At 53.3% G+C, this 15,001-nt stretch overlaps 1 protein-coding gene across 7 annotated transcripts; it reads left to right on the forward strand.

Annotated features, from left to right (window-relative positions):
* Nucleotides 1-6: 6 nt before the first annotated feature.
* On the forward strand, nucleotides 7-14,999 carry Ephb6 (EPH receptor B6). 7 transcript variants are annotated; one of them, XM_010607687.1, is made up of 18 exons: nucleotides 7-252; nucleotides 7,014-7,243; nucleotides 7,542-7,742; nucleotides 8,009-8,073; nucleotides 8,313-9,075; nucleotides 9,732-9,887; nucleotides 10,176-10,526; nucleotides 10,659-10,783; nucleotides 10,991-11,153; nucleotides 11,815-11,929; nucleotides 12,161-12,213; nucleotides 12,367-12,486; nucleotides 12,606-12,853; nucleotides 13,108-13,281; nucleotides 13,730-13,879; nucleotides 14,079-14,272; nucleotides 14,407-14,562; nucleotides 14,667-14,999. In XM_010607687.1, exons 3-18 carry the CDS (start codon nucleotides 7,643-7,645, stop codon nucleotides 14,773-14,775), a joined length of 3,042 nt encoding a protein of 1,013 aa, XP_010605989.1. In that variant the 5' UTR covers nucleotides 7-252; nucleotides 7,014-7,243; nucleotides 7,542-7,642; the 3' UTR covers nucleotides 14,776-14,999. The 7 variants fall into 7 exon arrangements, with proteins under 7 accessions (XP_010605989.1, XP_010605992.1, XP_010605991.1 ...); XM_010607690.1 differs by having other exon boundaries at nucleotides 11,839-11,929; XM_010607689.1 differs by having other exon boundaries at nucleotides 10,671-10,783.
* Nucleotides 15,000-15,001: the final 2 nt, after the last annotated feature.

Genomic DNA, 15,001 nt, shown 5'->3' on the forward strand with positions numbered 1-15,001 from the left:
TCCGGAGCTGCGGGCGGGAGACCTGCGACCTAGCTCTGTGACTGCGATAGCGACACCAGCCCGGAGGGATCCCCTGTGCCAACCCGGTGTCCGCCCAGAATCCCCGAGTCCTCTCGCCCAGCGGACGCGTGCTGCGGTCAAGCTGGGTCCCTGGACTCAAGAGGACACGCGGGGACCCGGTGAGCTCGGGGAGTCGCAGCTCCACCGCAGACCCCCAGGGGCGCAGACCGCGGAATGGAGGCCTGAGGGAAGGTAAGCTCTGGGCTGGGGTCACAGGATGACAACTGAAGAGCGCTTAAGGTTTGCAAATTAGAGGGCACTCCCCCAGGGCCTCTGCACCCCTTGGGGCTGTTCATGGGGAGTTCTGAGTATGCTCCCAGGCCAAGAGCTTCAGGAACTGCCCCTCGAAGTCCTCATTATGCCCTACTAAGGTCCACCGCGCTTCCGGAGACCTCTCTTTGGCTCTGGATTGGGGGGTCCTGATCTGCTGGCCAGGGCTCCTCACAGAAGCAGGCCTCCAGCCCTCCTGAATGGAACTGCCCATCCCTCTGACTCCAGTGGCATCTCTCCAATCCCCTTGGAGCTGGGAGGAGCCAGGAGGCCCATGCAAACCTGCCCTCAGCTCCTCACAGCATCCCTGGACCCCAGCCTGGATCCCATTAAAGCCCTAGAAGTGGAGGTTTGGATCCTCCTTCTCACCTTAGCCCCAAGTTGTGACCAAAGTCTCCTGCCTGCTCTTGCCTGGCCTCACCCTCCCTGCTTCTGGGTGCTTGGCCATGCCTGCTCCCCACCTCCACCCACTGTCTTGGCTGTCTGGCACCCTCTCTCCTCCCATCCCTGGGGGAGCTGGCATGGGCCCAGCATGGCTGATGTGGTAATGTCCCTGGCAGTGCCCACAAGGAGAGCTGTCAGGCCTGTTCCCAGTCAGTTAGCTCAGGCCCTCCAGCACCAGGGGCACTTGACAGGCTCCTGAAAGGGAGCAGGTGCTTCTGAGCTGAGAGACCCTGGGGAGGATCAGGGGGCTGCTCACAGCCCAGGGAAGCTGCCAGAGTGATGGGCACTGAGGGACTGAGTGCTGCTCAGAGGAGCAAGGCACCTTTCCGGGAAGCAGACCTTTTTCCTTAAAGGAAGATTAGCATGGGTTCCTGTGCTCCTATGTAGTAACCCAGGGCGCACGACTGCTTTGGAGCCCGTTGGTCCATTCAGTGTGCAAGGAGACAGCTGGGCATGACCATGGAGTTAGCCGGATATGGGAGCAACAGGCCAGGATGGCTGAGGATGGGCAAGGCAGGATCCTCATCTGAGACAGCAGAGCCCCCAGCTCCTCACCCTCTCCTGGTCCCTGGCCCTAGACCCTGTACCCCTGCCCTGCTGCCTCCTCCTGGGCTCCCTCTCTCAGCTCCCCTACTTCTGCAGAGGCATCTCCCCAACTCATAGTCATGCAGATGTAGCAAGGCACAGGAGTTCATGGAGCCCTGCAGAGACAGCCCAGCTCATTGCTGCTCCCCTCACACAGACTCCCTGGACACACCCTCAGGCACAGCCAGCACAAGTGCTGCTCCTGGTGCTCAGGGGCTTTCACCCACCACCTTTCCCTGCTCTTCCCTCACACACACTTGCCACTTGTCCCACCCCCTCCTCCTGCCCTTTTCCAGGACCCGGCATGTCCCCTGTCAATGCCCAGTCTGTGTAACTCATTCTACATGGCTGTCTGGCTCCTTCTACGTGGCCAGACCCAGACACTGCCTGCATCTTAAAAGCCTCCCCTCCTCACAGCCTGGGAGTGGGAGGCACATGTGTCTGTGTGGCTGCTCCTGGGGACATTGTCACAAGTGGGAGGCCTCAGGGGACACAGGAGTCTTCTGCTGGGTCATCCACAAGTGGGCTTCTTTGCCTGGGCGGCAGGGCATCAGGAGCCAGAGGAGGGCCACCTCCTTCCTGCCTGGCCTGGATGCTGCCTCACAGCCTGCTGGGCTCCTTTTCAAGACAAAGGCCAGAGCAGGAGAGAGCTGGGAGAGGATCTCCAGGGTGCAGATTAGAGGGAGGAGGCTGCAGTGTTCAGCTGAGCAAGGATTACATTGGAATTTCCTGGGCATTTAACAGCTGCACACCAGGACAGAGGACAGGGCCCCTGGTGCTGACCCCTCCCACGCTGACCCTGCAGGGAACAGGTGTGAGAACCAGCCCAGCACTCCCAAAGGGCACCAAACCCTTGGCCCTTTTGTCCTGAGGATGCTCCCTGAGGCCTTGCCTCAGCTCTGTCTGGGCTTTGTTTCCATGGTGCCCTCACCTGTGCTGAATGCCCAGTCCCCTCTGTTTCTTTGTGTTCCGGTACTTTTCGTGACATGGTGGTAGAGAAGCATGAGAAAATGAGCTCGGGAGAGAGAAGCTTGAGGAACATCCAGGGACAGCCATTATTTCACTCTTATTGCTGTCTCTCTGCTCATTCATCTCCACTTCTACTATCCCTTCATGTCTGCTTTCCTCTTACAGGTGAACACTCCTTACCCCTTAGAGGGCAATGGGGAGGGGAGGAAATGTAAACCTAAGCTGTATTTGTCTATGTTTTAAAAAATTTTTCCTTTCTTTGGTTATATTTTGTTGTATCTATTAAAAAATAAAGTATGCCTATTAATAGAATAGCAAGAAAAAACAATTTAAGTATATTTAAGACCAAGTTCAATTATCCCCACCTACCATCCTGCATTTCTGCCTCCTACACTAAGCAATTTTAATGACCAGATCTATCTCTTTCTTACTTTCTTCCAAGCTCATTTGGCTTACATCAATTAATTTTTAAAAATTTTAAAGTTATATGTGCCAGGAATATGGCTCAGTGGCATCATGCCTACCTGGGAAATACAAGGTCCTGAGTTCGACCCCCAGTACTGAAAAAAAAATTATGCAGATTTAGTAATTTAATTTACTTTTTCCGTTTTCATAGAAAACATACCTCATAGCCCAATACTCTACTTAACTTTTTTCTTTTTGCCAGTGTTTGAAAGCCAAATGCAGCCTAGATGACTATGACCTGTCTTAATTTTGCAAGCAAAGAATTGTAGCAGGGTTATGTCTCCATTGTCTCAGAAAGAAAATGGCATATCCAGAAAAGAAGAGGAGAAAAAAATACAAAATCATAGAATGCAATTTTTGTCACTTGAAACTTCATCTAATCAGTTTCATATTCTGTGTTGTCACTTTACATCCACATTTCTGCTGCTTTGGGCATTTTATATTTTTAAAGCCTCATATGCATGAGCAATGTGTATGTTTTCCTGATTGAGATTAGTCTTCAGCACTTTCTCATGCTCAAAGATTTCTCAACATTGGACAGCTCCCCCCAGGATCTGAACAGATAGAGGAGTCTCAATTGGGGGAGGAGGAGGAGGAGGATGAAGAGGAGGAGGGGGAGGGAGGAACCCGACCTTGCAGAGTCCTCTTGCCGTGTTTGCTGTGTTCAGGACTCTCTCATGGATGAGTGCAGATGTTCCCTCCCTGTCCACAACCACTGCAGGCCCCTTTGGAAGTCAGGCTGTAAGTGCTGCTCATTTAGTATTCCAGGCAGGTGAAGCAGTCATGTTCTTATCACTTGTTTTTCTACCTTTGACACTTGCTTCAGAAGAATCTGCAGTGGTATGAATTAACTGATAGCAATTTATTCCATATCTTAAAGTTTCCTCTTTCCTAAATTTTATTCTTCCAGTAGAGGTACACTCCGATTCCTTTCTATGTCAAAAAGTAAAGGAGTTTAATTTGTCTGGTTTCTTAGATGAGCAGGAACTGACCTAACTCCTTAGTCTGATTCAGCAACATTTTCTTTTTTCATGAAGAAATGAGCTTTTAACCTTCAACATTCTGAATGTAAGTGGTTCTCATCAAATGTTAAAACACACTTCTGGGCACTTTAACGTCTCAACTATTTTTCTTTAATGAATGTTGTTTTTCTTAGCAAAATTTCAAAAAAATTACTCAAGTGTTCATCTCTCCATGTGTCTCCATTTCCTTCTTTTCTTTTGGATTCTTCTGGATGACAGAAGTATAAAAAGAATTTTCATGGCTTCACATATGTCATAATTGCTTTTGCTCTTTTCTGCATTTTCCTGGAGAGAAACCAGATTCATGTTGTGAGATGCATGCTAAGGCCACATAGGCACACCTACTGCAGCCACAAGCTGCTGTATGACTTCTATTAGGGGTCATCAGGGCAAATATACTGCCGTTCCTCATTTGTTAGAATGCTCCTTTGCCCAGTAGACATTATCATCTATGCTGTATTTTTCTATCTTGTTTTGCTGTCTTTCAAACACAAAAAAATTGTTAAGATGTAGCCAAATATTTATTGTTCCTCCTTCTCCATGATTATCTAGTTGGTAAGTTTAGGAAGTCATTGAGCTTATCGTTCCTTTTTTGTGCAGATTCTGGAATTCAGGCCTGTTCTGCCTGAAAGAGTCTATTTTAAAGAACATCTTCTGAGCAAATAGCAAAATAGCTCTCATTGTTTAAGAGCTTGATGTTGGCATTTTCTGATCTTGATACCAGTGCTCTGAACGATTGGGACTGTGGACAAGATCAAGTTACCTTTGGGGTGTTCAGCATGTGTCTGTATTAAGACACTGAGAGTTTGGGGCTGCACCCGCAACTCGAATTACTTCAGCAGTAGTCACAAATTTCAGCCACCAAAAAAAAGTTAAAGTTATGCATGTTCCTTCAGGATCTTCCTTTCTTTCCTGAAGCCTTTATTTAATTTGTGAATAATCTCAGCAGCCTTGAGGGCAGTATTTGTGAAAATCTCCATTTCCTAGAAAGTGTTTACTATAGGCAACTGCTTCCTACTTGCTGTCAGAGCTGTGGTCATACTATATATTTCATACAAAGGCTGTCAGAAGTTGGAGAGCCTGGTTGGTGGATACCCAGTATACATGGGCCTAATACTAAGGTGACTCACCATGGTAGCTTCATAAAAACCAGGCTTTTTTTTTTTTCCATTTTTTGTACTAGGGGCTTGAAAGCAGAAACTTTACACTAAGCTACATTCTAAGCCCTGTTCATTTATTTTTAAAAATTTTGATACAAGAACTCAAGATCTGAATAAAGTTGCTGAGTTTCCTAGTCTGGGCTAGAATTTTCAAGGCCACTGTCTTGATCTCCCGAGTGCTGGGTTTGGAGGCATGTGCCACCACACGGCCTGAAAGCTTTCTCTTGTAATACATACCACTTTACCAGATTAGGAGGAATCAAATTGCAATTTTCTTAATCTTAGTTGAATATAGTCGCATATTTCAATTTCACTTTCATTGAGAAATGTAGACTTTTCCACACCACTCTGGCTCACAGGGCCGCATACATGCAGCTTGCAACTCCCCTTCTGGCTGTTTTAGTTTTGGTTTTGGTTCCAGTCCTCTCTTGAGAAATGTGGGCAATGACCCTATCAGACAGAAATGTATGGATTTTGCGCTTCTGTGCATGAAACACACACAGGCTCTGGGGACTGAGCTGCAAGGAGAGAGGGAGCGCAGTCTCTGTCCGGGGCAGTCTCTGTCCGGGTCAGCGGGCAGAGCAGGTGCTGGCTCACAGGTCTTGGCTGTGACCCTGGAGGTAGCCGGGTCTCTGCTGCTAGACTCCTGGGCACGGTGCTGTGCCTCCGGCAGCTCTGAAGCTTTCCTAAGTCGGAAGCTGTCTGTAGTTCTCGGAAATCATTCTGAGGGATAAATACTCTCTGTGTTCATTGTACTAAGGAGTTCATATCTACACTTTTAAGTGATGATGCGGTTGGAAGGATAAGACATATGCAAGATTTTAAATGTAAAATTCCAGAAAACACAAGGACGGTTAATTCTGCTGGCTGTGACCCCCATTCCCCTTCCTTTGCTTTCTTACCCAGTTGCCTGTGCTCCTCTATAACTGTGCTTCCATATATACGTATGTGTTTGTTCTTCAGATAGCACTTCAGTTCTGCACTTAGCACTACCCTAGAAATGATTTTCTTTCAGCTCATGACCAGTGCCTGATCATCCTCACTGAGGATGCGCCCTCATTTCCTGACAGCTGTGTGTGGATGGGCAGGCAGTTAATTTGCAGCCTTTTCCCTTATAAACAATTTGCATGAGCACCCTTGTTCATAGTTCTGTGCAAACTGGTACAAGTTCTGGCCCCTGCACAGTGTCAGAGCGGTCAAGCTCCCAGACAGGGATTGGCAGTTGTTTTCCAACACCAGCTTCCCACTGAGAACTAGGAGACACCATTGCTGATACTTTGTCCTGCTCAAAGTGTGTTTTCTCAGTGTCATAGGTACAATGACACCTGAGCCAATTCAGGCTGCAGTAGCCGAGTGCCATGGACTGGGTGGGCTGTCACCCATAGACATGTATTTCTCACCACCCTGGAGGCTGGTCCAGGCTGGGGAGCCGGAGTATTTGGATTTGGGTTCAGGCCCTCTTTCCACTTGGAACTGTGCTCTTTTCAATGTAGTGTGATGAGGTAGAAAGAGGGTTACAAGCCCTGTGGGATCTCTTTTATAAGACCCCTACTCCCATGAATGAGGGAACAGCCCTCAGCACTTATTTCCCAAGCCCTACCTCTTTATACCATCCACACAGGGTCAGAGTTTCTATACAGGAATTAAGGGCAGGGGCACCAACATTTGGTGTATAACCATTTCCATGCCACAGTTTTGTTTTTGTTTTGGGGTTTGGGTTACTGGGGATTGAACACAGGGCCTTCACATATAAAAGCCGAGATTACAGACATGCGTGACCTCTCCCAGTCTCTACAGTTGTTTTCATAAGCCTTCCTTCGACTGTGAGTGCACATGAAGTATCTTTTCATGTGTTCAAGCCATACGCTTATTTTTCTCTAAGCCACAGGAAAACATGAGGCCCTGGAGGGAGAGAACTTTTGTTCAGAGATTGTCTGCCAGACCGACATAGCTCTTTCCTCACTCATCTTTCAGAATCTTTATGCCTGTGGTCCTTTTACATCTGTTCCCCTCCCTTCCCTCCCTTCCTACCCTACAGGCATCTTCCTGCACCCCTCTCACTCTACTGCCTCGCTGCATTGTCCAGAGCATCCAGGGAAGAGAGCAGGAGCACAGGGAGAGTCTGTGTGTCAGTGAGCACACAGCAGCCACCTCCCTCCCCAACTCTGATGCGAGGAAATTTCTAATTTCCACAAAGGTGACTGCTGGAGGAAGGAAGGAGAGTAAATGAAGAGAAAGAGCTGGAATCACTCCTTCCAGAAGAAAGGGGTAAGGAGGAGACAGAGTTACCTGGGTTCCTCTTTAAGGAGGAGGCCAGGAGAGCGAACCGCAGAGTCACCGTCACACAGGGAGTGGGAGGTGGCCTCGCCTGTGGGGCTCCAGGATGGTGGAATTTGCAGAGCATACTCATGAGAGACCCTGTGTCCCTGATTCTGCTGGCCCGAAGTCTGTGCCTGGGGAATCTGAGAGCTGTTTGTGGGGACACAGACCAGATCTGAGTGCCTGGGTTAGACATGAAAAGGCATTTTCTCCTCCCTGCCTCTTCTGGCTCTGCATGTCTCCCCAGGAAGCAAGTGTGGCTGCAGATCCCCAGTCTTGTGAAAGCCACGGCCCCACCTGGGAGCAGGGTGGTGGCCAGGGAAATGGTGGGAGCCTTGAAGATGTCCCATGGCTTCTGAGGGCGCTGCCAGGTGGAGGATCAGAGTGGCAGGCATGGTGCACAGCCTTTGGGTGTTGATCCTGGGGCCTGCAGTGCTGGCTCTGGAAGGTAAGGAGGAGGATGCAGGATACTATTTCCCAGGGAGACCAGTGTGGTGGGAAGCGGGAGGGTTCCAAGAGGCAGAAAAGAGTGCAGGTGTAAAAGAGGGGAAGAAATGGTGATCATGAGGGACCTGTATTAGGTATTCCAGAGACAGGTTCCTGACAGAAGCTAAGCTCCTGCTGCCAAGTGAAATGGACCAGGGAAGGACTTTCTTTGGATCCCCTTGGGGTGGAGTGGCTGCTGCTGGCACGGTGTCCCTTTCTTTCTGGCAGAGGTGCTGCTGGACACTACAGGAGAGACCTCTGAGATTGGCTGGCTCACCTACCCACCAGGTGGGGTGAGTCCACTCTTCAGTTGGAGCCCTGTCCCTCTCCATGGTCTTTAAATGTAGGATTCAGGCAGGAAGCCCTGAGTACCTAGGAAGGCTAAGACTCCATGTCTCTGGAAAAAGAGGATCTCAGGGTCTCCCCTGTTTGCCTTCCCTGTCATTAATTTACTCCAAAGAGTAGACAGTTCCCCTTCATTGCCACCCAACCTCCCTGCACAGCCCAGCTAACCTTCTTCCGGCCCCTGCAGTGGGACGAGGTGAGCGTGCTGGACGACCAGCGCCGCCTGACTAGGACCTTCGAGGCGTGCCACGTGGCAGGGGCCCCCACAGGCACTGGGCAGGACAACTGGCTGCAGACGCACTTTGTGGAGCTGCGAGGGGCCCAGAGGGTACACATCAGACTACACTTCTCCGTGAGAGCCTGCAACAGCCTGGGTGTGAGCGGGGGCACCTGCAGGGAGACCTTCACCCTCTACTACCGCCAGGCTGAGGAGCCCGATGCCCCTGACAGCAGCCCTGCCTGGCACCTCAGGCAGTGGACCAAGGTGGACACCATCGCAGCAGACGAGAGCTTCCCTGCCTCCTCCTCCTCCTCCACATGGGCCGTGGGCCTCCACAGGACTGGGCAGCGGGTCGGGCTGCAGCTGAACGTCAAGGAGCGCAGCTTTGGCCCTCTCACGCAGCGCGGCTTCTACGTGGCCTTCCAGGACACAGGGGCTTGCCTGGCCCTGGTGGCTGTGAAGCTCTTCTCCTACAGCTGCGCCCCCGTGCTGCGGGCCTTTGCCTCCTTTCCTGAGACACAGGCCAGTGGGGCTGGGGGGGCTTCCCTGGTGGCAGCAGTGGGCACCTGTGTGGCTCACGCAAAGCCGGAGGAGGACGGAGTTGGGGGCCCAGCTGGGGGCAGCCCCCCCAGGCTGCACTGCAATGGGGAAGGCAAGTGGATGGTGGCCGTTGGGGGCTGCCACTGCCAGCCAGGACACCAGCCTGCACATGGAGACAAGGCCTGCCAAGGTGAGAGCCCGCTTCCTGGCATCTGCCTAGCACTTTTCACCTTCCTCTGACCTTGGCTTCCTCTCCTAAACACCCGAAACCTCGTTTTGTCCTCCAAATTCAGAAATAACCCATCTTCACAAAGGACCTGTGTTCCCCAATTTTATTTTCTGAGGCACACAAGTGCTCACTCATCTGAAATTATCTGGAATGTTCTGGATCCTTCCACAGCAATTGCTAAGGATCCCAGGGCTGCAAGCTAAGAAGTGATGGCTACTGAAACTTAAGCTCCTAGGTTATTGGGTAGGACCCTCTGTTGCCCTTTGCCACCTGGTTGAGCAGAGATTCTTGGAGGTCCATGTGGCTGGGAAGCAGGCAGAGGTGGCCATGGAAATGGCTAAGAATAATGACTGCAGAATGGGGTTATGTAACCCAGCCTGGGACACCCACACCTGGGCTGGCCCCACCTACAGATCCCACAGCCTCTTTTCTGCCCCAGTGACTCACAGAAAACCTTTCTGCTCCTGGGAAGAGATGGGAATGGGGAGCAGGGGATTAGATTTTAGGAAGGAAAGAGGATCCACTCTGGGCAGCAGAGGTCTCTGTGCAGGGGCACTGGGAGCTCAGGGTGTGTAGGTGCTGTGAGTGTGATGCACCCTTTTCCTCTGCCTCCTCAGCCTGTCCTCCAGGGACCTATAAGGCCTCAGCTGGGAATACTCCCTGCTCACCGTGCCCTGCCCGCAGCCAGGCCCCTGACCCTGCAGCCCCCATATGCTCCTGTCTTCAGGGCTTCTACAGGGCCAGCTCTGACCCACCAGATGCTCCCTGCACTGGTGAGTCCCTCACTGGCCCAGCGTGGAAAAGACCCAGGGGTGGTACCGGAAGTGGGGGATACAAAACTGGGGTGTAGCATTTGGAGTTGACTTTGTCTTTCTCCTGTTTCCTTTCTTCCCTGTTTTCCATCTCCCTTCCTTTCCCCTCTTGCCTCCTCTGGTTTCTGCCTCTCTTTCATGTTCTCTTCCCCTCCCCTGGTTCCTCTACCCTCTTGACCTTTCCTCAATGGCGTCCTTTACCACTCCTTCCTTCTTGGCTGTGCCCTTGCCACACCCTCTGCCTCCCAGGCCCTCCGTCAGCTCCCAGGGAGCTTTGGTTTGAGGTTCAAGGCTCTGTGCTCATGCTGCACTGGCGCCTGCCACAGGAGCTGGGGGGACGAGGAGACCTACTCTTCAACGTTGTGTGCAAAGAGTGTGGTGTCCAGCAGGAGCCTGGCAGTGGGAGCACATGTCGCCGTTGCAGGGATGAGGTGCATTTCGATCCCCGCCAAAGGGGCCTGACTGAGAGTCGAGTGTTAGTCGGGGGTCTCCGAGCACACATGCCATACATCTTGGAGGTGCAGGCTGTCAATGGTGTGTCTGAGCTCAGCGCTGACCCTCCCCAGGCTGCATCCATCAATGTTAGCACCAGCCATGAAGGTGAGTCCTTTTCCTCCACCTTGAGGACACCTTGCCTCAGCTCCCCGCTTTCTCCACACCTGCCCTCCATCTGGCCTGCATTCCAATCCATAGTCTGAGCTTCATACTCCCCACCCCGCCCCTACAATTTAGTCCCCTCTGCAGTCCCTGTGGTACACCAAGTGAGCCGGGCAGCCAACAGCATCACCGTGTCCTGGCCACAGCCTGACCAGGCCAACGGGAACATCCTTGACTATCAACTCCGATATTATGACCAGGTGGGCAGAAGGGAGGGCAGGGGTGCTGCAGCAGGGCTGGAGGGAGCTCGCAGCCCACACAGGGGCTGATGTCTGAGGGACGAACAAAGAGTTGCCAAGGTCCTGGAGCACAGGAATGGGTTTGAGAACCCAGGGGAGCCTTGGGGATAAGAGCAGGGGCAACGGGCCTGCCCAGCCAGGCAGGGAGTGAGTGGCTATGCCCCCCAGGCAGAAGATGAATCCCACTCCTTCACCCTGACCAGCGAGACCAACACTGCCACCGTGACGCGGCTGAGCCCAGGACACATCTATGGCTTCCAGGTGCGAGCACGGACAGCTGCTGGCCATGGCCCCTATGGGGGCAAGGTGTACTTCCAGACACTGCCGCAAGGTGAGGGGAGGCCAAGGCAGGCAGGGGAGGCTGGAGGGATAGTGAGGACTGGCCAGGCCTATGTAAGGCATGAACTTCTGCCCAGTATGCTCCAGAGGCTCTGGGGTGTGAGAAGAATGCTGTGGCTGATCCCTGACCTTAGGAGCTAATCTTTGACCTTGAGGGCTTTCTGGGAGTGTGTGTGGCCTTGGGAGGATTGTGGGTGTAGATATGTGTGTTTGTGAATATGTGCTGGGTGTACATATGTCCTGTAGAGGTTGTGGGTGCATGTGAAAGATTCAGTGTGTAGGTGCATATGTGTATGTGTGGGTGGGTATGGTGTAGAGTTTGGGCAGTGTACCAGCCTGTGAGCCTGTATGTGCATGTGTGTGCGTGTGGTGTTGAGTTCAGGTGTGTACCTGCTTGTGTGTGGGTATGACCTGAGCTTTCGGGTGTGTGCCTGCTTGTGTGTGCATGTGTGTGTAGCTGTCTGTATATATAGCTGTGTGTGTGTGTGTGTGTGTGTGTGTGTGTTTGTGTGTGTGTATGGGGTCTGAGATAGGCATGTACCTGTGTCTGTGCTGCATATCGATGTGCCTTGAGGAGTGTGTGCTCTGTGTAGCATACGTGTATCATCATGGGTAAAAAGCCTGGCCCCTGTGACCCAGGTACTGTCCCTCAGGTGAGCTGTCCTCCCCACTCCCAGAAAAGCTGTCCTTGGTGATCGGCTCCATCCTGGGGGCCTTGGCCTTCCTCCTGCTGGCGGCTATCACTGTGTTGGCCGTTATCTTCCGACGGTGAGGACCCCCGGCACTCTTGCTCAATACCCTGCCACCATTCCTGTCCTGACAGACATCCTTCTCCCATGGCCCAGACCCTGCCCATGCAGAGGTGGGGAGGAGCAGCCTGGGAGTGTCCCTCCCTCCTCTGGACTTGGCTGGGGAGCAGTCTGCCTAGCAGGATTGTCGAGGTGGGCAGCAAAGGGTAGAAACAGGTTCATCATTCCGGGATGATGGTTTGTCCCTTAGGAGGCATCGTGGGACAGGCTACACAGAACAGCTGCAGCAGTACAGCAGCCCAGGTGGGGGCAGTGAGAGGGACCTGGACAGGGTTTGGGGGACTTGAGCAAGGTTGATGGGGGCCTTTGATACTGCCTCCTGGAGGTGAGGGGGCATGCCTGGCTGTGTGGGCACCTGGCCTGGCATCCTCTCTCATAGCACCCCTTACCCTGCAGGGCCTGGGGTAAAGTACTATATTGACCCCTCTACTCATGAGGACCCCTGCCAGGCCATCCGAGAACTCACCCGAGAAGTCGACCCTGCATATATCAAGATCGAGGAGGTCATTGGGGCAGGTACTGCAGGGACAAGGAGGGCCCAGGAGAGCCTGAGGATCCCTCTCTGGCTCCCTAGGCCAGGGCTCCTCTAGGCCCAGGTTTCACTGACAGCACCCAACCTGCATTCCTTCTCCCAGGCTTCTTTGGAGAAGTGCGTCGGGGCCGCCTGCAGCTCCGGGGAAGGCATGAGCAAGCTGTAGCCATCCAGGCCCTGTGGGCTGGAGGTGCTGAGAGCCTGCAGATGACCCTCCTGGGCCGGGCTGCCCTCCTGGGTCAGTTTCAGCACCCCAACATCCTGCGGCTGGAGGGCGTGGTCACCAAGAGCCGGCCCTTCATGGTGCTGACGGAGCTCATGGAACTTGGGCCTCTGGACAGCTTCCTCAGGGTCAGTCCAGCCTGGTTGGAGGAGGGTCCTTGGGGGCAGGAAAGCTTGGGGTTCTGACCTCCTCCAGGAGACATAGCCCTCTAGTTTGGCTCCCTCCCACCTCACCTTCCATGGTGGGCTTCATCCTCCTTCCCAGGACATTTTCTGCTTCTAAGATTTGCCATCTGCCCCCACCTGCCTCTCATGACAGTGTGTGCTGGGCAGCATGTCCAGGTTCCTGATCCTGGAGCTGACCTCTGCACCCTGCCCCTCAGCAGCGAGAAGGCCACTTCAGCAGCCTGCAGCTTGTGGCCATGCAGCGAGGAGTGGCCGATGCCATGCAGTACTTGGCCAGCTTCGCCTTTGTGCACCGAGCACTCACTGCCCGAAGTGTGCTGGTGAACAGCCACCTGGTGTGCAAGGTGGCCCGTCTTGGCCACAGTCCTCAGGTGAGTGTGGAGTCTGGGGACTCAGCATCCTCTGCAGGTGCCAGAGCATGAGCTGGAACCTGGGGTGGGTTCCTGGGATGGGAGTCTCAGTGTCTGGGTACTGGAGGCTCACCTGCTTGAGAAAGGAGAGAAGCTGGGGCAAGGGGCAACTGAAGGATTTCAGAGACTGAGGCAGAGAGAAGGGACCAGGGTGGGCAGAAGAACTGCACAGCTCCAGCACCAGCTCCTGCCAGCTCCCTAAGGTCAAAAGGCACAGCACAGCTGGGCAGTGTTGACTCTTCAGGCCTAGACCAGTTCATATTCTCCATGCCTCAGCTTCCACATCCGATCATTGGGAGCATTAATTGGGTGCCTGAGGTGAAACCCTCAACACACATCTGAGCACAAACTCAGTGAACATGACTCTTGGTAAGATTATGACTAGTTTGCTTTTGATTCCATCTCTCAGAGTTCAAGTTGCTTGCTCCGCTGGGCAGCCCCCGAGGTCATTGCACACGGAAAGCATACAACGTCCAGTGACATCTGGAGCTTTGGGGTACTCATGTGGGAAGTGATGAGCTATGGAGAACGCCCCTACTGGGATATGAGTGAGGAGGAGGTGAGCACTTGACCCTGGTGCTGCTTTCTCCACCCCATCCCTCCTAGGTGCATGTATTCTAAGATCTCCCTCCTAAAATCTCATGGCTGGCATAGTCTGTTCTGCCTCATGCTGCCCTTGATTCCATCCCACCCCCTCTCCCATCTCTGGCTTCTACTAGCGATCGCTTCCCACCATCTATCCTTCCACTGATCCCCAGGTCCTCAATGCAATAGAGCAGGAGTTCCGGCTGCCCCCACCTCCAGGCTGTCCTCCCGGACTACATCTTCTGATGCTGGACACCTGGCAGAAGGACCGTTCCCGGCGGCCTCAATTTGACCAGCTGGTGGCTGCGTTTGACAAGATGATCCGCAAGCCTGACTCCCTGCAGGCTGATGGTGGAATGGGGGACAGGTCTGGATCTTGGGGCTGGAGCTCGGGAGAGCCAGGGAGGGTAAATGCAAACTCAAGGAAAGCTGAGGAGAGAGGGCTAAGATGAAGAGGAGACCTTGACCTGACCTTGCCCTGCTTGCCCCTCCTCACCTTAGACCTTCCCAGGCCCTCCTGAACCCTGTGGTCCTGGACTTTCCTTGTCTGGACTCGCCTCAGGCCTGGCTTTCAGCCATTGGACTGGAATGCTACCAGGATAACTTCTCCAAGTTTGGCCTCTGCACCTTCAGTGATGTGGCTCAGCTCAGCCTGGAGTAAGCAACGGGAGGCATGCGGGAGGGCAGATGCTCTGGGCTCCAGGTGAGAGGGCGAGTTTGGGGTCTTGGACCTGATCCGCTCCCCCCCACCCACCCACCAGAGACCTGCCTTCCCTCGGCATCACCCTGGCTGGGCACCAGAAGAAGCTGCTGTACAACATCCAGCTCCTCCAGCAGCATCTAAGGCAGCCTGACTCAGTGGAGGTGTGAATGTGGCCTGCCTGGGCGAGAAGCTGTGCACTGACAAAAGCCCAGGACCTCACTGGATGTGGGTCCAAGGAGAGATGTGTGAGATGTGAGCAAGGCTCCGTGTCTACCTCCATGCCTGCCACACTCACCCTGGCCCTCTGGAAATGGAAACTGTATTCCCCAGTCCTCCACCCCTCCACCAGCCTACCCCACATTAAAGGGAAAGAAGGGAATTTGCAAGTTCAGG

This window comes from Fukomys damarensis, unplaced genomic scaffold (assembly GCF_012274545.1).
Source record: "Fukomys damarensis isolate Sample0158 unplaced genomic scaffold, DMR_v1.0_HiC HiC_scaffold_16, whole genome shotgun sequence".
Taxonomy (NCBI): Eukaryota; Metazoa; Chordata; class Mammalia; order Rodentia; family Bathyergidae; genus Fukomys; species Fukomys damarensis.